The 21572-nt window shown below is 33.7% G+C and overlaps 1 protein-coding gene, 3 non-coding genes and 1 pseudogene across 4 annotated transcripts; 1 reads left to right on the top strand and 4 right to left on the bottom strand.

Moving 5' to 3' along the window:
* Positions 1-2202: 2202 nt before the first annotated feature.
* LOC133700112 (phytoene synthase 2, chloroplastic-like) lies at positions 2203-11050 on the bottom strand (annotated as a pseudogene).
* A 5879-nt stretch (positions 11051-16929) lies between these two features.
* LOC133698622 (protein SET DOMAIN GROUP 40) lies at positions 16930-19741 on the top strand. Its single transcript, XM_062121615.1, has 6 exons — positions 16930-17187; positions 17291-17444; positions 17734-17865; positions 17973-18113; positions 18524-18817; positions 19026-19741. The coding sequence occupies exons 1-6, from the start codon at positions 16946-16948 to the stop codon at positions 19677-19679; spliced, it is 1617 nt and encodes a 538-aa protein (XP_061977599.1). The 5' UTR covers positions 16930-16945; the 3' UTR covers positions 19680-19741.
* A 530-nt stretch (positions 19742-20271) lies between these two features.
* LOC133700263 (small nucleolar RNA Z103) lies at positions 20272-20362 on the bottom strand. Its single transcript, XR_009843364.1, has one exon. It is a non-coding gene; the product is annotated as a small nucleolar RNA Z103 (small nucleolar RNA).
* A 95-nt stretch (positions 20363-20457) lies between these two features.
* LOC133700264 (small nucleolar RNA Z103) lies at positions 20458-20548 on the bottom strand. Its single transcript, XR_009843365.1, has one exon. It is a non-coding gene; the product is annotated as a small nucleolar RNA Z103 (small nucleolar RNA).
* Positions 20549-20649: 101 nt separating this feature from the next.
* On the bottom strand, positions 20650-20742 carry LOC133700262 (small nucleolar RNA Z103). Its single transcript, XR_009843363.1, has one exon. It is a non-coding gene; the product is annotated as a small nucleolar RNA Z103 (small nucleolar RNA).
* Positions 20743-21572: the final 830 nt, after the last annotated feature.

Genomic DNA, 21572 nt, shown 5'->3' on the forward strand with positions numbered 1-21572 from the left:
ATAACGATATATAAAGCGAACCAAAACAAATTATGAATCTCAATTTAAAATTAATAAAATATTGAAGGATGAAATTGAAAGAAACAATTAAAAAAAATCTAACATTGAAGAATAAAATAAAAGAAAATCAAAGAGATAGAAAAAAATCTAAATAAAAAACTATCCAAATCAACTCGATTTAATCTTCCAGACGTAGATCTAAAGGAAAAATTAAGAAAATCTTAAAAAAAAGATTGATTAAAAAAAATGTAGTGTGCAAATTATGAAAATTAAGAACCTAAGAATGTTTTTTGGTTGCCTGGATATGAGAGTTTCGTATATTGAGGAAAACTTTCAACGTCTGGTTGGTGCTTAGTTTTGCAAAATAAACTTTAATTTTATTTATTTAAAACAATCAAGGCTCGAGGGACCAAATTTAAAACTAAAAACAATGGGATGAAATCAATCTGTTGGTATATTCTAGAGAGTTGAAAAATAATTACTGCAAATGCCACTGCAACTGTTAACTCACCGATGAAATTATATATGGTTCTCCTATCAATGATATGCATGCTAAATTGTACCGAGGGAATTACCAACGAAATAAAGCAGATATTTTTTTGGTGCGAATGTTCCGTCTGTAAAGCCATTAATAAATTTATTAACGACGGACTCACCAACACACTAGAAATTACCAACGAGCATTTTTCTGACAGACGTTTTCCATTCGTGATCTTGTTGGTAAAATAATCATAGACGGACTATTAGTGTAAATACCGACATAAATTCTTATTCGTAAAACTGATAAATCTAATGGTGTAAAGAGAATGGTGAGACACTTCAAAGCCACCTCAGAAGGCAACGTTTGGACATGGGATGATGCAGTCCATGCCGCCCAATTGCTATCGCATGCGTCGCACATGCCAGCTATTTTTCTTTTAATAATATTCATATTATTCGGAAGATCAAATCATCCTTTGTCAACTTGTTTATTACAAAAAATAAAACCCAATTTGAAAAGACAAAAAAGACCCTTGATGTATGTATATTTTTTTTTCTTTTAAGGATAATATATATAATTTTTAGATTTTTTCTTATAAATCTTATAATAACTAAAAGACCATGATAATAATTAAAAAAAAAACTACTTTACTCTCAATAGTTTTTTATTGAAAGGATAAAAAATAGTAACTACACTACTAGGATTGATGAATGGTAATCTGTGCCTATGGGGTCTTAGTTAATTCACCATGGATCTTAGTTTTTTTTTTTTTTTAAAAAAGAAATTAATGCCCCATACGCCAAAAAAACAGAACACTTGAAATAATAAAATAATTGTTAACGTTTTTCGTCTGTCACCCTCTTCATCTGTTACTCTTGGGACCGAAAACGCGGGATTTGTTCGTATAGAAATGATAGGCAGAACATACATAGCAAAAACGCATGCAAGACATGCATGTTAATGACAGGCAACAATGGCACCAGCATTAAGCAGCTTCATTGCATCCGAAGTCATCATATACATGACAGAAATATAGGCAATGTGAATTTAGTCATCAAATATCTGTGCAACGGAACAGAATTGATAGCGCCAAAGAAACAGCGATCGAGACTCCATTAATTGAGAAGCCATGGATATGAATCCAGAGCTAGGGAGGACAGTATCATCCTATATAAGCAAATAACACAGATAACTTTCAAGATAAGAAAACATAAAAGACAGAATACACAGATAACTTTCAAGATAAGAAGACTTTGCTTGATGCACGAGCTAGTTAGATCACCATTCGAACATAAGAGTTTATTTTGTCCTAATTGGAAGAAAAAAGGGATTGTTGGGGCTCCAGAAACGAGGCACTTGTAAGAGCCATTCTAACTCCATTTATTTCCAAGTCAATTCTTTAAGCTCTAATCTACAGTATCATTCAAACAAAAGTTTATCATGGAAAATAGACGGGGGAAATCTCCAAGCAGTACCATATAAATTTGCAAGATCGTTCGATTACGAACATAAACTATCCAAAAAAGAAATTAACAATCGAAGAAGCTAAATTACAACCAGGAGGATGCAGGAGTCCAGCCATAAGGATAAACACACAAATTGGCGTACTATCTAGTGGACTTCATGCAACTATAAGATCTAGCAGAAAACATCGATATCTAGAAACTTGCTTTTACTCGAGCTATGGCTGATCTCCTTCTCTCTATAATAGGTATTTAGTATCAAAAGAGAAGGCCTGAATTGGGAAGTGAAGGAGCCTCTGGAGTCGAAGAAATCCTGCAGGTAGGACGCTGATCTTGTCTCCTCCTTATAAGCAGCGGAGAGCCCCTCACGGGCAATATCTTTAGACCCCCTATCAGTATCCATATCTAGGAAATAAAAAAGACACCGAAGAAACAGGAGTACAACTTTCTTTCCACACAGAAAACTATGCTTCTATTTTTCTCTCTCGCACACTATGACTATGGTTTTTTCAATGCCTTGTTGAAGACGAACGACTAACCTGATACATGCACACGCACTTATATACTCTCCTATACCGACCAAGGATGTTTCCTGCCCTGATTCGGATGGCAGCTAGCCAGGGCCAACCTGGATTTACTCTGTTTCCAATATCCTCCATGTTAAGGAAATTTAATCCTGCTTAAATTTTGATTACTGAGAATATATACTTGACAGCATTCATATCCTCTTCCGATTGGGATACAGATTCTCTATGTAGATTGAAACATGCGATGAATGCATGTTTACTTTTAATCCTTGACATAGATGTCAAAGTACAAAACAGTCCCTAAACTAAACAAATGGGCTTTCAATGTATATAGTGATCGAAAGAATGAGAAACAAGTTGGCAATAATATTTTCTTCTTCTTTTTTCTTCTTTCATTTGTTGACTTTGTCTTGGTTTGTATTCAAATTTTGTGAGCTTTACAGGAAAATAAAAGCAAAGGCCACCTTCTCTCTGGAGACAGAACAAAAAAATATCATACATTCAAAATGCCAGACCACATGGTTTTTTTCCCTCCTCCTCCTCCTTGCAATTCTCTATAGCATTTAAGCCTTAAAATGGGATTAAATTTTGACCATGCATAATTTCTTTTATAAAAGAGTTAGAATCATATATGGCGTATTGATTTTAGCTGTTCGGACGAGGCTTAAAATGGCTAGAATCCTTGTTGCTTGAGCCAGGCTCGAACATCCTTTCCCTCGTACACTCGGACTCACCTAAGGCGTAGAAAACATCACTCTCTTTATCAATAATACAATGATCACCATGAACCAATGATGAACACAAACTTCTTCATCAATGATATTCGTGTTTCTCTACTCACTATGAGATCACTTTTTATCATTGCTTCACTCAACACGAGTCATCTATAACTCCACGCATCATAAGGTATTCATAACATCACTCTCCACGAGGTAAGTTAATATGATTAAAGTTTATAAATATCTTCATTTCTAAATAAACAATAAATCAACTCCAATATAACTCAAGTAATTCAAGTAAGAGCTTCATACAAACACAAGCATTTAAGTTCTAACAAGAACATTCGTTATATATTCGCTCTTATTTTCTTTACTCTCTCATACATTTTTCTTTTTATATATTTATTGATTTAAGTATTAGAAAATTTCTGAAATTTCTTTTTATATATTTATATAATTTCGAGCCTAATGCTGATCCTTTCATTCGTTTGCCATGATCACACTGTTACTTTGTTGGATTGCTTAAAAGATGAATTTCTGATATCTCGTTGCTCACGAGAGCTTTTTATAAGATGAAGCTTTGGATCTATTCACAGCGACAGCAATATCAAAAAGAAAAAAACAAGGCAAAGTCATAACTGAGAACAATTGCCAGGACCTTCCCCGGCTAGGCTTCCCTTGTGTGTGATTGCCTATGTAAGACAAGGAAATGGCTGGTTTGTGTTAATTGGGGTGGTGCGTGTGTTCAAAGCCAAACATGTGACGATTTTCGATCTTCAATTAGTTTCATGATTTCCATTGTCCACTCAAGGCCTAGACAAATCGTTTTTGTCTTGAAATATCGAGAGATGTTGTTGATTGTTTACCGGCCATCGACTTGCAGCACTCAGTTCTGTCACTCCTTTCTCTGCCTCGTCAAAGAACATCCTTGCTCTCTTAATTTGATTCTTTAAAGTTTCGCCATTTTTCTGTCACCTTTGCAGCAAATATGTCATCATCGGAAAGCCCTGCCTGTGTCAGCTCATCTTGTGGTAGATAAACCCTTCCTCTTCTTGCGCTGCAAACAAAGCATCAGGAAAGGAAAGGGTAATGAAAAGAACTGCATGTACAAAAGGATGACTAATATAAACAAAGAAAAATAGGTAGGAAAAAAAAATTATATGATGAGAATCAGTTCACCGGAGACTACTCGATGCAGCATCCAACAAACAGTGGGTGCCAAGTATTTTTTAAGCTTGCGGCGTACAACACTCTGCACTTACTCTTCTCCGACATCCCTGAGTATGTTGGTGAGCTGATTAGCTATCCCTAATGCCAAGGCAGCATTATAAACACTCTCGGTTGGTGCCTGAGATTCAGGTGCAATACCCATTACTGGAACACTCAATAGTCCAACAGTCCCTGCAACATAATAACTGTTAGAAATAATGTTCAGCACTGCTGAGCTGGAATTTTATTCTTTCTTTAATTTTTGATTTAGTCAATTCTATTCCTATTCTCTTGTTCTTGCAGTTCTGTTATTTCCATTATCAATTGATCATGGCTTGAATGTAGGACCATGATCGTAGGAGTTTGTTATGTATCAGCTCTATAAATTGAGCTGCAATTATGAATAAAGCATTCAAGCTTTTCATTCATCAATCTCTTCTTAAACACAAGCATTATCCTTTGTTATTTTTGTTGTTCAGAATCACTGCAACAACGACAATTGGTATCAGAGCATCTTGATTTAAAGGGATCTGTGTTGTAACCCATGGAGACAGAAGTAAGCTTCTCATCAATTGCTCCACCAGTGTTCAATGGTGACAATTACCAGTTTTGGGCAGTACAGATGGAGACATACTTAGAGGCTCTGGATTTGTGGGAGGCAGTGGAAGAAGATTATGAAATCCCTGCACTTCCAAACAATCCCACCATGGCGCAGGTCAAATCACAGAAGGAGAAAAAGACAAAAAAATCAAAGGCAAAGGCGTGCTTGTTTGCTGCAGTAGCATCCACCATTTTCACTCAAATCATGTCTCTGAAAACAGCAAAGGAGATATGAGAGTTTCTCAAGACTGAGTATGAAGGGGATGAAAGAATTCAAGGTATGTAAGTGTTGAACTTGATGCGTGATTTCGAGTTGCAGAAGATGAAGAAGACTGAATCCATCAAAGAGTACTCTGACAGGCTGCTTAATATTGCAAGCCGAATCAGTTTACTTGGCTCGTCCCTGCCTGAGTCAAGAATTGTTCAAAAAATTCTTGTAACAATTCCTGAAATCTTTCAGGCTATAATTACATCCTTAGAAAATACCAAGGATATGTCAAAAATTACTTTGATAAAAATGCTAAATGCATTACAAGCTCAGGAGCAAAGGAGGATCATGAGACAGGAAGATGAGATTGAAGGAGCTCTATTCGTCAAGCATAGAGAAAAAGGAAAGAATTACAAGAAGAATGGAAGTAGTCAAGCATCATCAGGTGATTCCAGGAATTTCAACAGGAGCAACACTGGAAACAAAAAAGGACTTTTTCCTCCATGCCAGCATTGTAAAAGGAGATCACATTCATATTTTAAGTGTTGGAGAAGACCAGAAGCTAAGTGCAACAAATGCAATCAAATGGGGCACGAGGCTGTCATCTGCAAAAACAAAATTCAACAGCATGGTGAAGAAGCTCAAATTGCTGATCAAGAAGAAGAAGATCAATTGTTTGTGGCCACTTGCATTTCCAGAAATGACTCAAGTGAAAGCTGGCTCATTGATAGTGGTTGCACCAACCACATGACACATGACAGAAACATATTCAAGGAGCTGAAACAAACAACTTCAAAGGTTCGAATTGGAAATGGAGAATACCTTGCTGTTGAAGGAAAGGGAACCGTGGCAATCTTGACTTGCTCAGGTACTAAGTTCATCTCTGATGTATTGTATGTCCCTGGTATAAATCAAAATTTATTCAGTGTTGGTCAGCTTATTGAGAAGGGTTATAAAGTAGTGTTTGAAAACAATTGCTGTTTGATCAAAGATGTGAATGGTCATGATATTTTCAAAATAATCATGAAAGGGAAGAGTTTTGCTCTAAATCCATTGGAGGAGGAGCATACTGCTTTCCCAATTAAAGAAACTATCACAGATATTTGGCACAAGAGGCTCGGGCACTATCATCATAGAGGGCTGATGCTTATGAAATCCAAGATGATGGCTAAGGATTTCCCAGCACTTGATGATCATATATCCAGCTACAGAACTTGTCACACTGGCAAGCTAAACAGGAAGCCCTTTCCAGAAGCCACATGGAGAGCAACAAGGAAGCTGCAATTGATTTATACTGATATTGCAGGACCACAAAGGACACCCTCTCTAAATGGGAGTCTGTATTATGCTGTCTTCATTGACGATTACAGCCGAATGTGCTGGATTTTCTTCTTGAAGAACAAGTCAGAGGTAGCACAGGTGTTCTGGAATTTCAAGGCCAAAGTTGAAAATGAAAGTGGCTGCACAATTCAAGCCCTCAGATCAGACAATGGCAAGGAATACATTTCCAATGCCTTCAACGTTTTTTGTGAGGAGGCAGGGATTCATTATCAGCTAACAACTCCGTATACTCCTCAGCAAAATGGAGTTAGTGAGAGGCGAAACAAGTTCATATTGGAAATGACAAGATGCTTGCTACATGAGAAGAATTTACCAAAGAAATTCTGGGCAGAGGTTGCAAACACTGCTGTGTTCTTGCAAAACAGACTGCCTACAAGAGCCTTGAAGGATCAAACACCCTTTGAGGCATGGTATGGTTACAAACCATCTCTGAATTTTCTTAAGGTATTTGGATGTTTGTGCTTCACCCTTGTTCCACAGGTCAAGAGGGATAAACTTGACAAGAAAGCACTTCCAGGCATTTTTATTGGCTACAGCTTAGTTTCAAAGGCTTATAAGATTTTCCAGCCACAAACTGGAAAAATCGTTATAAGCAGAGATGTCCAATTCCTGGAAGATGAAGAATGGGGCTGGAACGATGCAATCAAAGAAGATTCAGCCTCTCCAAAAGGCAATTATCTTGTTTCAGACACAGATGATCAAAGCATGGAAGATTGGGACATCAACATGACAGATGACACTCCTGTTAGAGGCACACAGTCACTCCTTGATGTGTATCAAAGGTGCAACATTGCTGTGTGTGAACCGGCAGACTTTGAAGAAGCCAAGCTAGATCAAAATTGGTTTGCTGCGATGAAGGAGGAGCTTCTCATGATCATGAGAAACAACACGTGGGAGTTGGTTGACAGACCTCAAAACAGAAATGTAATCGATGTAAAATGGGTGTATCGAACAAAACTCAACGCTGATGGCTCAATCAATAAGCTCAAAGCCAGGCTAGTGGTGAAGGGTTATGCACAAATCTTTGGCGTGGACTACTCAGACACGTTTGCACCGGTAGCAAGACTTGACACTATCAGGCTGCTACTTGCCATTGCAGCACAACTGAATTGGAAGGTGTATCAAATGGACGTCAAGTCAGCGTTTTTAAATGGTGTTTTGCAGGAGGAGATCTATACTGAGCAACCAGAAGGCTTTGCAAATGAAGGAGAGGAGGACAAAGTCTGTCTTCTTAAGAAGGCACTATATGGATTGAAGCAAGCTCCAAGAGCTTGGTACAGCCGAATCGATGAACATTTGCAGCACTTGGGATTCACTAAAAGCCTCTCTGAATCGACTCTTTACATCAAGCAAAATGGTGATAACATCCTTATCATCTCACTTTACGTTGATGATTTGCTTGTAACAGGAAATAACAACAATAATGTGGAGACGTTCAAGCAAGAGATGATGAGTGTATTTGAGATGACAGATTTGGGTTTGATGTCTTTTTTTCTTGGAATGGAAGTTAAGCAAGCTGAACATGAAGTGTTCATATATCAGAAGAAGTATGCCAAAGAAATCCTCAAAAAGTTCAAACTTGAAGATTGCAAAGCAGTAAGCACTCATATGAATCAAAAGGAGAAGCTATGTAAAGAAGATGGAGCCGAGAAGGTTGATCAAGCACAATTCAAAAAAATTGTTGGATGCTTGATGTTTCTCACTACAACTAGGCCTGATATTTTGAATGTTGTGAGTATCTTGTCTAGATTCATGCATTGTGCTAGTGAATTGCATTTCAAGGCTGCTAAAAGAGTGATAAGATATGTCAAAGGAACCTGCAATTTTGGCATAAGATACACAAGAAGTAGAGAGTTCAAACTGGTCGGGTACTCTGACAGTGATTGGGGAGGCTCAATTGATGACTTGAAGAGCACATCAGGCTACTGTTTCTCTTTAGGTTCTGGTGTGTTTTCATGGAATTCAAAAAAGCAAGAAACCGTAGCTCAATCCACTGCTGAAGCTGAGTTTGTGGCTGCAACAGCTGCTGTCAATCAAGCTTTGTGGCTGAGGAAAATTTTATCTGATCTTAACCTGGAGCAAAAGGAAAGCACAGAAATTCTAGTTGACAATCAAGCTGCCATTTCCATCTCTAATAATCCTGTGTTTCACGGGAAAACCAAGCACTTCAACATCAAATTATTCTTTTTGAGAGAGGTGCAGAAAGATGGGAGTATCATTCTTATTTATTGCAAAACTGAAGAACAAGCAGCTGATATTTTCACCAAACCACTGCCAGTCAACAAATTCGAATTTCTAAGAACAAAGTTGGGAGTTTGCAGCTCCTAAACAAGGAGGAGTGTTAGAAATAATGTTCAGGACTGCTGAGCTGGAATTTTATTCTTTCTTTAATTTTTGATTTAGTCAATTCTGTTCCTATTCTCTTGTTCTTGCTGTTATTTCGCAGCTCTGTTATTTCCATTATCAATTGATCATGACTTGAATGTAGGACCATGATCGTAGGAGTTTGTTATGTATCAGCTTTATAAATTGAGCTACAGTTATGAATAAAGCATTCAAGCTTTTCATTCATCAATCTCTTCTTAAACACAAGCATTATCCTTTGTTATTTTTGTTGTTCAGAATCACTGCAACAACGACAATAACAGTAAAGATAGAGCTCATCGAAGTTTCTGTATCTTGATTTCGTCAGATCCATCCTCATTCCTTCAATCATATCTTTGAATGGCTGTAACAAGATGTCATAGGAAAGAGCATCAGATTGTGATTGACTTCATGTCAAGTGAGAAATAAATTAACATTTCAGTTTTGGCCATGACTGCAAATAAATAAATAAAATGTTTCCAATAGCTGCTAGAACGAAGTCAGAAAAACATGACTGCAGATACCCGATAAACACAGAAATAGCACTCTACATTCATGCTGGAAAATGATCTCAGAATTATCTACAGCTACAAAGGTCATTACAGTTCGAATGAAAGCTGCCAACTTACTTACACATCGCTTATAGAAATATACTGAAGTATCCTACAAACACGATACATTGCAACGCCAAAAATATTTTTGATTGGTAGTAGAGTAATTATTTTCCAGTTGAGATGTAATTTGATTTTAAAAGTACTGCCTAACCTGAATGTCAACAGGAAATTTAGCCACCGTGTCTGCTAGAGCAGCATCCATCATATCGAATGGACGTCCTTGGAAAAGATCTTCCAACCTTGCCTCCCACCTATCTAAAGCTGTCGGTGTAATGCGTGAAGCATTAGGCCCGTCAACAAGCTCGTCGGTCCTCCTACACCACACTACATGTGCAGAAAACATTGTAAGAAAGAAGGAAAAGGCTGATTTTCTGTCTTGAGAGTCATCGTCTCTTACATCCATAGAACCTTCCGATATCATAAACTGCACAGAGCTGATCAAAATTGATTTCAATCATGAATTAGAAGAAAAACATTAAGGGTAAACATCAGGTGTTCGATAGTGAAACCAGTTCACAGCATACGCTTCTCTTTGAGAAATATTGTCCACAAAATTCTGAATATCAAATTAATTAAAATTTGAAATAAACTCCATGAAAAGAGCTGTCAAGGCTTCACATGTATCCTAGACTGGAAAAGATCAGTTCTTATGGTTCTCATAACACATAATTAGCTCCACGATTAGCACCAAGATTTCACAAACTTCAAAAAACAGATTTCTTCGTACTTTAGATTTGTTTGCTCATTGTTTGATAATCAAATCACATAAGAACACATGTATGCTATATAGGATTGGAATCACCCTCCTCCAACTTCGAACTTCTCTTACTATTCCAATGGGAAAAGAGAGAATGATCATTTCTGATAGAAAATCATATCTCACTCACCATATATTGCCCAAGTAGCCCCTCGCCTTTCCAGGGTCATGAGCAAAGTTCCTGAGAAAGCAAAAGGCAAATTATAAAATCATCCACAAGTACAGCATTTTCTGGATTCAAAACCCAGAAAGAGCCAAGAAATTAAAATTCCATTCACTGAACAACAGAAAGCTAACCCAAGTAAAATGTCTTGGCATAATCAGCACAAACTTCTTCACACCGATTAAGCTTCACTCAACAAGCTCAAAGTCCCTGGAAGAACAACATCTGGATTCACATCAAGATCACCTCTAGACTTCAGTTCTTTCTTAACCAAAGCTGCCTGCTTCATCACCGCATTATAAACCATCTCATGGGATGACAAAACAGCCATTTCTCCAGCATGGCTTGCTACAATGCTTGATGTTACAGGCAATTTGCTTCCATTACTATTACCACCTAAGTACCTCAGATCTGTATTGATAGAACATGACTTCCATTTCTGTTCCCTACCCTGTTTTCCTCCAACCTTAGAAAACAAACTCCGATCTCTAGAATTACCAAAAAATTTTGTATCCGAAACCCTGATAGAATCCAGCAATCCAAAACCAATGGAAACCGTTGTCCCTGGTGTGGCACTACCAACCCAAAACAATGCTACAGCCATTTCAAAAAACTAATCTTTTTCCAACCAAACTCTCTTGGAATCCTCCTTAAACAATCCCAATTCACTTAAAACACCAAAGTTTTCTTCTTTTCAAGATAAACCCACGTCAACTTTTGAAGCATGGATCATAATTAAACAGCGCAGCTACCTTCTTCCCACACGTAAAAAAAGCAAACAACTTTTTTCAAAAGGAACCCATCAGACACCAGCTCTTAAATGTATCGAAACAGAAAGAGAAGCTTTGTTTAGGCTATCTGTAATTGAAATTTTTATAAAAACAATTCATAGTCAGAAACTATATAATAAGAAGATGATAAAGATTAATGTGCTATGATAAACTGATGATAAAAAGCCAACCTCTTGCACCACTCACTTAAAAACAAGAGCTTTCTCCAAAGAATTGATGAGACAAGAAGTGTTTTTATAAGTAACGACTTCACATGAATTTGGAAAACTAACAACGACCACTTAGCAAACTCTCCACTCTTCCAGGGACTCTTACAGAAATAGTAGCAACGATTTTGTTTTGTTAGTGTTTTTCTGCTACTAACCCGGTGACTACAACCTTTTTGGTTAGAAAGCAAAGTATATTTGTCTCTTATGTTATCATCTGGAATTTGAATTTAAGGAACAATTTTTTTTTAATTAATATGGAAAATCAATTAATTATGATAGATGACTTGCCAAAAACTCCATGAAAAAAAAATAAAAGAGATTATTACATAAGCTTGCCTAATCATGATTTCGTTAACCTAAATTATAGATCAAATATTTGCCTAATCTTGATTAAGTTCATTTCACTTGGTTTTATTCTTAATGTTTAAGTTATTCTCATATCGGTTTTTATTTATTAAAACCACATTTCATTTTAATTGAAATTTAGACATGCTATATATATAAAAACTAAAACTAAAGGGAAAAATATTGTGCACTTAGATTTATTTGGTTTTAAGTAATGTTTTTATTTTATTTTATTATTATTATTTTCAATGAGAGGCTCAAACATTAGATAACTAAGACGCTGGTTGGTATTATGGCTGCGGGTGAGGTTCATCTATAACTATAATTTTTAACATTTAGTAATGCTCGTACCACAATTTTTCAATGATGGGTCTTACCATTGATTGTGGCACAACAGCAGGTTACAAGAAGTAGCAAAGAGCTGCTTCTTGTGATGGGAAAATGGATGAACAGTGAAACATACTTCACTGTTGATGTTTAAAAATTGACGCAATACCATGTTTTTGTTGCTGAGGGCTTGAACCAGCACATGGAAGTCCGAAATACTTGATATTTTTTTTAATTATTATGAGTAAGATTTATTTGTATTTATTACTTATATCATTATTTTATAAAATAATTATATCCAAAAAATAGAAATAATTCTACATCATAAATTAATAACAAATTTTTATCATCTGTGTCATATTTAGCATAAACAATAATATTTAATATAAACATGATTTTATTTATAATTCCATGTAAAAAATATTTTTTATTAAAAAAAATTAATGCAAAGGTTACATAACTTGTTATTATAGTTATAACCCAACATTAAACTTACAAGTTTGATGAATTAACTCAAATTAATTTAAAATATAAAGTTTTGATTTAATTTTTTTAAAATTAAATTAAGTTTTATTCTGATTTTAATTGAGTCATAAATTAACCTGTTTAATTGATTAATTTTAATTAAATTAATTTTCATCCAGGTAGATATAAAACTCAGGTCGGCTAGGTTTATCAAAGCTAAAAATACATTGAACCGGGTCCGATCCAATAAAATAAAAAAATAATTTTTATTTTTAATTGTATTTTATTCAAAAAATTAGTGTTAAACATTATTCAATGACTACATAAATTAGACGGAGATCGCTTGATGACGTCACATTTACAGAATTTGATCGCAATCTTAATTTTGTTCCTAATTATATTTTACCTGATGTTGTTGCGCTCTTAATAAATTTGTGAACTGTAATCCTTGTCGGATATATTTCATACGTGATGGAATTGTGGATAGTTTAATGGAACAATAAAAAATATTTTATATAAAGTATTATTTATTTCATGATGTAATAACAATAGTTAAATTTAAAATATTTAAATTAAAAACCATCAATATTAATATATATATATTTTTAAAATTATTTTATAACCTCAATTTCAAAAGTATTCTTAACCAAACACATTAAACTACTTTTTGTTCAACCTCAATTTCAACTACAGTTTTAACTAAACACCTATTTTTTCAAACCAACCTCAACTACAAGTTCTTTTTTTAAAATAATTTTTTTCAAATTACAACCATAATAGTTATCACAATACTAAATACACTATAAAAAGAGAGGTGAACTCCATTGTTAGTTTAGCTACTCTCATTGATTTTTAAATAATTTTTATTATTGGATTTGAAGCATTGACCTATTTGAGAAGTGAGAATCAAACTTTGAATTTAGACTTTCTGTTTTTGGCATGCCAAAAAAGTACCAAAAAATACAAAGAAATCCAAACAAGATGGAGACGTAATGTTGTAAAATAATAATAATAATAGTAGTAATAATAATAGTGTTTGTTTTTTAAAATATTTTTTATTTAGAAATATATTAAAATAATATATTTTTTAAAATTTTATTTTTAATATTAATATATTAAAATAATTAAAAAACATAAAAAAAATTAAACAGAAAAATTGAATTTTTAAAAATCTCTATTTGAGCAGCTCTCCCAAACAAAAGCGATAATGTTCGTATTGCGGCAGAAACGTGGTTCTCAAAGAATTTGATTTTTTTAGTTTAAAATTAATTTATTTAGTATTTTTTAATTGTTTTAATATACTAATATTAAAAATAAATTTTAAAAAATAAAATAAAAATATTATTTTAATATATTTTTTAAAAATAACATTTTAAAAAATAATCGTTATAATAATATCAATGATGCTCTTGATTACAAACAAAACTAAATTGTGATTAATTATTGGTGATGAAGTTGCTTAAACTTGAAATGGGTTTTGGGTTTTTGATGGCCGTTCTTGGTTTGATTTCTCCACTGTTCATGTAGAAACAACATTCTTATAAATTTAAGAACCCTGGATACTTAATTTAGCACAATAAAATAATAATGTGTAGAGAAAAAATAGGTTTAAATTAAAAAAAGTGTATAAGTATTTCTAAATGAATTTTCTATAGGTGGTTTTAGGTCTTGTTTGTTCACTGCTTTCCTTTTAAATTTTTAAATTTTATTTTTTGTTTAAAATAATTTTTTTATGTTTTCAGATCGTTTTAATGTGCTGATATCAAAAATAATTTTTTAAAAATAAAAAAATATTTTAATACATTTATAAATAAAAAAACATTTAAAATTATAACCGTTACTACAATTCCAAAACACTCGGAGTTTATTTATACAATGTTAGAGAATAATATAGATCATATCCTGGAACCTCACCTAATAGATTAAGTTATTGGGTTGAAATGGTTCTTTGACATGATATCAGAGTCTTGATGACTAAGCGGTCACAAGTTCGAATCTCACCATTCCTATTAATTTGATAAAAATTAAGCATAAGATAATGTGAGTCTATGCAAGTTTCAAACCCAAAAAGCTTTTACTTAATAAGATGTGTTAAAAAATAATATAAATCATATTTTAAAATCTCACCTAGTAACTTAAACTATTAGGTTGAAATAAATTTTTAATATACATCCAAATTACTAAGAACACGTAACACACCTAACAAGATAAGAGGCTGACCAGCAATTTTTTAGAGAAATAATGATGAGACATTGGCTTTATTTCAGCATGATTTCCATCAATGAAAATAATAGACAAACCAATGTCTATTCTATTTCTCTATTTTTTCTTACTATCACATGCCCTTACATACCTATTCTATTTCATTTTTTTTTAATTTTTTGGATGAAAATAACCCTTAAATCATTAAAAGAATTAATTTAATATGAAATTTATTTTAAAAGGTCTAAAAAAAACTTGAAAATGCTAGAAAACTACATAGAAAACATAATAAAAAAATTGAACAAACCTGTAAACCCTAAAACATGAAAAAAAAACTTGTCTATAAAGCCTGGCTAGTAGTAGAAATATGCCTATGAAATGAATAAGTTTTGGAACACACTTGGAATTTTTAAAATTCTCACTAACTTCCTATGTTAAATTTTTCAAGGCTTATTTCATATTTTTTTTTAGATGTTCCAAACATGGGTTTGGAAAACTGCAAGATATAATATTATTTGGTTCTGCTATATGTTGAGTTTAAACACATAAAGATCTAGTAAACTGCTAGACCCAACATCCTTGAGTTCAGCTATGCGTCAAGCAAGTATTCGTATTTTAATTCTTAAAATACTTATCATATAAAAACAAAAACAAAAACAAAAATAAAAACAAATATTTTTATTTTTATAATTTAAAAGTCATTCTTTTATTTATTACTATTTCTAACTAAAAATTATTGATTTTATCATTAAAGAATTACTAAATCCTATCATAAAAAATTATCTGAAAGTAATATCCTATTCTCGAGCTGAGCCTTAAAATCAAAAGAAATAAGGTAAAATAATCATTACTTTGCTATAACCCAAGATATATTTTTCAGTGGATGGAATTAAAGTAAATGACGTACAGTTTTTGGTGTATTTGTTAATATGACAACTAGAGAAAAAAAAAAAAAAAGAAAGCAAGAAGAAAAGCTATAGAGTGGATTTTGCATGTTTGGAAATGTAGTCGTGGTTATTTTTTAAAGTGTTTTTTATTCATAAATGTATCAAAATAATATATTTTTTTATTTTTTAAAAATTATTTTTGACATCAACACATCAAAATGATCTAAAAACATTAATATATTAATTTGAAGTAAAGAAAAAAATTTTAAAATTTTTCAAAAGCGCTTTTGAAACGTATAAACTTTTTTCTTCAAAATATTATACTTTCTTGGTTTTCTTAATATTAATCCTTTTATTTTTTTTAAATTTTAAGGTTATGAAAGGAAATAAAAGAGAAAAATATGAATATAGAATGATTTGTTTTTGAAATTACATATAAGGAAATATATCCTAGATATATAATCCCAAGAAAAAAAGGTGTAATTATATAAATTATAGTGAAAAAAAGAAATGGGGTTTATATATAAATTATCTCCTATGAAATACAATGAAAGTCTCAAATAAGTCATCTGAAAAACATGAAATTTCACTCAAGAGTTTTTCCTTTCTTTTCTTAAATAGTTAAATTTTAAGCATTTTACAAAAATTTCCAATATAAGTCCAACATTATTCTGGATTTACGGATTAACAAAATCAATCTAAAATTATATAATTTTATTTTAAAAAAATTTAAAATAATAATATTTTTTTTTAATTAAAATAATATTATTTTAACAAAATTATTGAAGCCCTTGCAATTTTCTTGTGAGAAAATTATTCGGTAGTTTCCATAGGTTTAACAAAATTATTCAAAGCCCATGCTTTCCTAACCATTCAAAGCCCACGAATCTGCTTGGCCTTACGCAGTTTTCTTCTCCTGAGAAAATTATTCGTTAGTTTCCCATAGGTTTAACAAAATTACAGATCCGTCCTTTATAGCTTTAAACCTATAAATTAGTCCTTTGACTTTTGTACTCTTAAAGTCAGCTATTTTATTTTCTCTAAACTCTCATTTTTTGTCAAAGAATCATCAAATGATATGTAAGGGTATCGACATTCTCACAAAGAAAAACAATGAAATTAAGCTACAATATTTTTTTATGGAAAGAATTAGTAGGAAAATAAAATGAAGGAGGCTAAACGAATTTCAAGAAGGCTAATTTGTGACTAAACACAATGAAAATTATGTAGAAGGACTAAGTTATAATATATCTTAAAGAACAAGGACTAAACAATGATTTACTCTATTCTAAATTCTCGTATATGGGCATCCTTCACTGTCTTGCAGAGAAACAGCAGACAAACAAAGAAAGAGATGGAAGATGCAGGGCAAGACGAAGGTTTTGAAAGATTTCTAAAATGGGCAGCAAACCTTGGAATCTCAGATTGCACCACGAACCTTTCTCTCCATCCTCAAAGCCCCACTTCTTGTTTAGGCCATTCCCTCACTGTCTCTCACTTCCCTGATGCGGGAGGGTAAGTACACACACGCGCGCACACACTACACAACACTGACATCCACTGTTTATGCTGTTATCTGTTTCTGTTGATAATTTTTGGAATTGGGTTTTGGTTGTAGGAGAGGTTTAGCTGCTGTTAGGGATATAAAGAAAGGAGAGTTGGTTCTTAGAGTTCCAAAATCTGTTTTGATCACAAGAGATAGTTTATTGAAAGATGAGAAACTTTGTTCTTTTGTCAATAATAATACCTACTCTTCTCTCTCCCCAACCCAGGTATGGTTTCTCGAGTTTTTCTTTTATTATTCTTTCATTTATTTGTGAGTATTTTGGTTAATATTTTGTTTGTAGAGATAAAAGATAGGAACTTTGGCTTTTGATTGTTAAAAAGTTCATTTCTTTAATTCCTTTTTTTATTGTTTTTGAGCTCTTGACTTCACTGTATTGATTTGTGTCATACTGAGAGGACAAATTGTTGGAGTGATTCTTTGATTAGTGTAGAATTTGATGGTTTTATTTGAATTTGAGGTTGCTGAGGTTCTGACTTGGAAAGAATGCAATGCAGATATTGGCTGTGTGTTTGTTATACGAAATGGGTAAAGGGAAGAGTTCATGGTGGTACCCTTACTTGATGCATCTGCCGCGCAGTTATGACGTGCTAGCAAGTTTCAGTGAGTTTGAAATGCAAGCTTTGCAAGTTCAGTTTCTGATTTTCTTCTTTTTGATTGTTGGTTAGGTTTGATATCAATGAGTTCTGGTTTTTGAGATAGAAATGATATCTGAGATATCTGGAGTTATTGTTAGGTGGATGATGCTATCTGGACTGCAGAAAAGGCTGTGTCGAAGGCGAAATCAGAGTGGAAAGAAGCTAATTCACTGATGGATGCACTTAAGCTTAAACCACAACTTCTCACATTCAGGGCTTGGATTTGGGCTTCAGCAACTGTGAGATACTCTTACCACTTCCATTGAAAGTAATTGAAACTATATGAATCATTGTGTTTTCATACGTCAATGCTGTTTTTTCATCGGTGTACATGGTTAGAAAAATTAGACTTCCTGACAGATTCCAGCACCTGTGTGCGAGTAAATGGTCCACGAAGTTGACAGAATAGAATGACATTTGCATCGGCCAGAAGCGATACCTTAGATATTCATTTCTCTAAGTACAGTACATTTGTTTATTGTGGGTGATCACTTGTACTGTGTTTATGAGTTGCAGGCTCGTAAGTTATCCTACGAGGATTTCATGTGGATTCATTTAGCTTGTGTATATTCTGTCTTGTGCTTAGTTGTTTCTACCCATGCCTTCATGTTTTTGGAATTGAAGCCTTTCAACTCGATCCCATTTCTAGATATCCTCACGGGCATTGCATATACCATGGGATGAAGCTGGATGTTTATGTCCTGTTGGAGACTTGTTTAATTATGCTGCTCCTGGAGAGGAGTCAAATGACCTTGAAAACGTGGTGCATTTGATGAATGCCTCTTCTTTGGAAGATACTTCTTTGTCAAATGGGGAAACCACAGATGACTTTATTGGAGATCAACCAGATATAGGTTTGGAGCGTTTGACAGATGGTGGCTTCGATGAAAACATGGCTGCATATTGCTTTTATGCCAGGAAAAATTACAAGAAGGGAACTCAGGTATTACGAGCTCCTTGTGAATTAGATTACATGTATACACTTTGTTCAATTGTCAATGATTTGTTATATCTTGTTTCATGCCTCTGTCTAGAATTGTATCATGCCTGCCGCAATATTGATTTACAGCTTTTGTTGTTTGTGTAGTTTCATAGATGCAGAGCTGTTGGCTGCTATTCTTTTCTTCTTTACTGTGCCTTTTGTTCTGCAGGTTCTCCTAGGCTATGGAACATATACAAATTTGGAGCTTCTTGAACACTACGGGTTTCTCCTTAATGAAAATCCAAATGACAAAGTTTTTATTCCCTTGGAACCAAGCATGTATTCCTTCATTTCATGGCCCAAGGTATCGATGTATATCCACCAAGACGGGAAGCCATCTTTTGCCTTATTGTCTGCTTTGCGTTTATGGGCAACCCCGCCAAATCAGAGGAGATCCATCAGTCACCTGGTTTACTCTGGCTTTCGACTTTCAGTATACAATGAGATCTCTGTCTTGAAATGGATATCAAAGAACTGTGCCATGATTTTGAGTAATTTGCCGACAGTAATTGAAGAAGACAGCTTGCTGTTATACACCATCAACAAAATCAAGAATTTTGACAAGCCTACAGAGCTCGGGAAGCTGCTGTGCGCTTCCGGTGGTGAGGCACGTGCTTTCTTAGAAGCCAGTGATCTGCAGAAAGGGAAAAATGGTTCTGAGCTGATGTTTTCTAGCAAGACAAAAAGGGTCATAGAGAGGTGGAAACTAGCAGTTCAATGGAGGATCAGCTATAAGAAAACCCTGATTGATTGTATTTCCTATTGTACTGTAACTATCAATTCTCTCTCAAGTCAAACTATCTTGGCCATGAGAACTAAATAATGTATGTAATTTTGGATACCAGAAAGATCATTTAACGCACTTGTTAACGTTCTCTCCTTCAATCATCTTGTTTTAGCCACCACAAGTAGTTTTCACCTGGGAAGCATTTGCATGAGCCAACTTCATCTTTTCTGGTATCTGGTTTCTGCCATTGTTGGCTGTAGAATATGATTCTTGTACTTTCATTACTAGATGTCGACTTATTCATCATCAGGTCAATTTAGGTTTTCTAATTGAACATTCAAATTCTAACTTTTAACCATATCATTGGTTTAAGTCAAGTATTTTCCATGTAGATTTACAGCTGCTTTTTAAAATATTTTTTATGAACATTAAAATTATTCAAAATTATATAAAAAAAATTAATTCTTTTCCGAATTTCTTTTTTCTTTTAATGTTCATTCAGGTGGAGGATTTCTTATCAAACTGCAATCCAGAGCCATGTTTATCATATCAAGTATTCACCTTCAACTAACAGGGAAATAATCATCATCTCCATCTCTTCAATTCCATTAATGTTTCTCCAAACTCTATCATTTAACATCATCAAAAGTAATTTTTTTATTTTTTTAATTTCAAATAAATCAGGACGATGGATCAGAATCCTGGCTTGGTTCTCAAGAGAGAAAAATCGCTCAGTTTATTCAGCTTCGATCATTTGGGGAAATAATCATCATCTCCATCTCTTCAATTCCATTAATGTTTCTCCAAACTCTATCATTTAACATCATCAAAAGTAAAATTTTTTTATTTTTTTATTTTCAAATAAATCAGGACGATGGATCAGAATCCTGGCTTGGTTCTCAAGAGAGAAAAATCGCTCAGTTTATTCAGCTTCGATCATTTGGGGAAATAATCATCATCTCCATCTCTTCAATTCCATTAATGTTTCTCCAAACTCTATCATTTAACATTATCAAAAGTAAATTTTTATTTAAAAATAAATAAATAAAATAAAATCAAGTTGAAGATGGATCAGAAATCTGGCTTGGATCTCTCGAAAGAGAAAAATCGCTCAGTTTGTTCACCTTCGATCATCTGGGGAAATAATCATCACCTCCATCTCCGCCTTACTAATTTTTTTTTTAAAAAATCAAAATAAAAAAACAAATCATAAAACATCTCCAAATATGCATAAAACAGAGGGCATAGTGTAAAAATCTAATGAACTGTAAAAATCTAATGAACTCCTAAATGGGTTTTGCAGAAACGGAAAATAACATATAGCGTCAGCTCATACGCAACGCTTATGCTGTAAAAACCGCTGGAAATCAGTAGATGAAGCATTGAAAAATTACTTAATTGACCTAAGAAAGAAAATATTCGAAGCCAAGCAGGCAAATCAGAAGACAACAAATTGGACAGTCTACAGAGACGCTTATGGTGTAGAAGAATGAGGCCCTGAATGTCTTGGGAACAGGGGTTTATAAAGGCGAAGGAAGGGAGGGTTTGCTGCTGTTTCTAAAACCCTAGACCTAGAGCATGTGGGCTTCTGCCACGTGTACCGACGTATAGGCAGAATAGAGTTCGATTTCGGGCTGCTTGGGCTGGACCGTGCCCAAACCCAACAAATGAGTGGATCTTAGGAGAGTTTGGGTCGTATCGAATAAGTCCCCAAACAACTCAAATTATTAATTAGTTTTCCTCTCTCTCTTTTTTTTTTTTTTGCATATAATTGTTATTCATCCTTTTCTAGAAAATATCAAAATATTTTTTTTATTTTATAAAAAAAAAGCAAAAAAAATGCTTGCAAAACCAAACCTTTTATTTTCCTCTCCGTTATCGTTTTGCTTTTGCTTTGTAGCAAAATCCAAAAAATACCAAACCCTATTTCTTTCCAACATAAACAAAAAGCTAGTTTCGTGTGCATGCAATTGCCAAGTATTAAGACTT

The sequence above is a fragment of the Populus nigra genome, chromosome 7, assembly GCF_951802175.1.
Source record: "Populus nigra chromosome 7, ddPopNigr1.1, whole genome shotgun sequence".
Taxonomy (NCBI): Eukaryota; Viridiplantae; Streptophyta; class Magnoliopsida; order Malpighiales; family Salicaceae; genus Populus; species Populus nigra.

Bases quoted from the DNA above. Each gene is read 5' to 3' on its own strand.
- LOC133698622 (XM_062121615.1), top strand. From the start codon at position 16,946: ATGATTTACTCTATTCTAAATTCTCGTATATGGGCATCCTTCACTGTC. The intron at 18,114-18,523 runs GTGAGATACTCT...TCCCATTTCTAG, and splicing joins GGATTTGGGCTTCAGCAACT to ATATCCTCACGGGCATTGCA. The intron at 18,818-19,025 runs GTATTACGAGCT...TTTGTTCTGCAG, and splicing joins ATTACAAGAAGGGAACTCAG to GTTCTCCTAGGCTATGGAAC.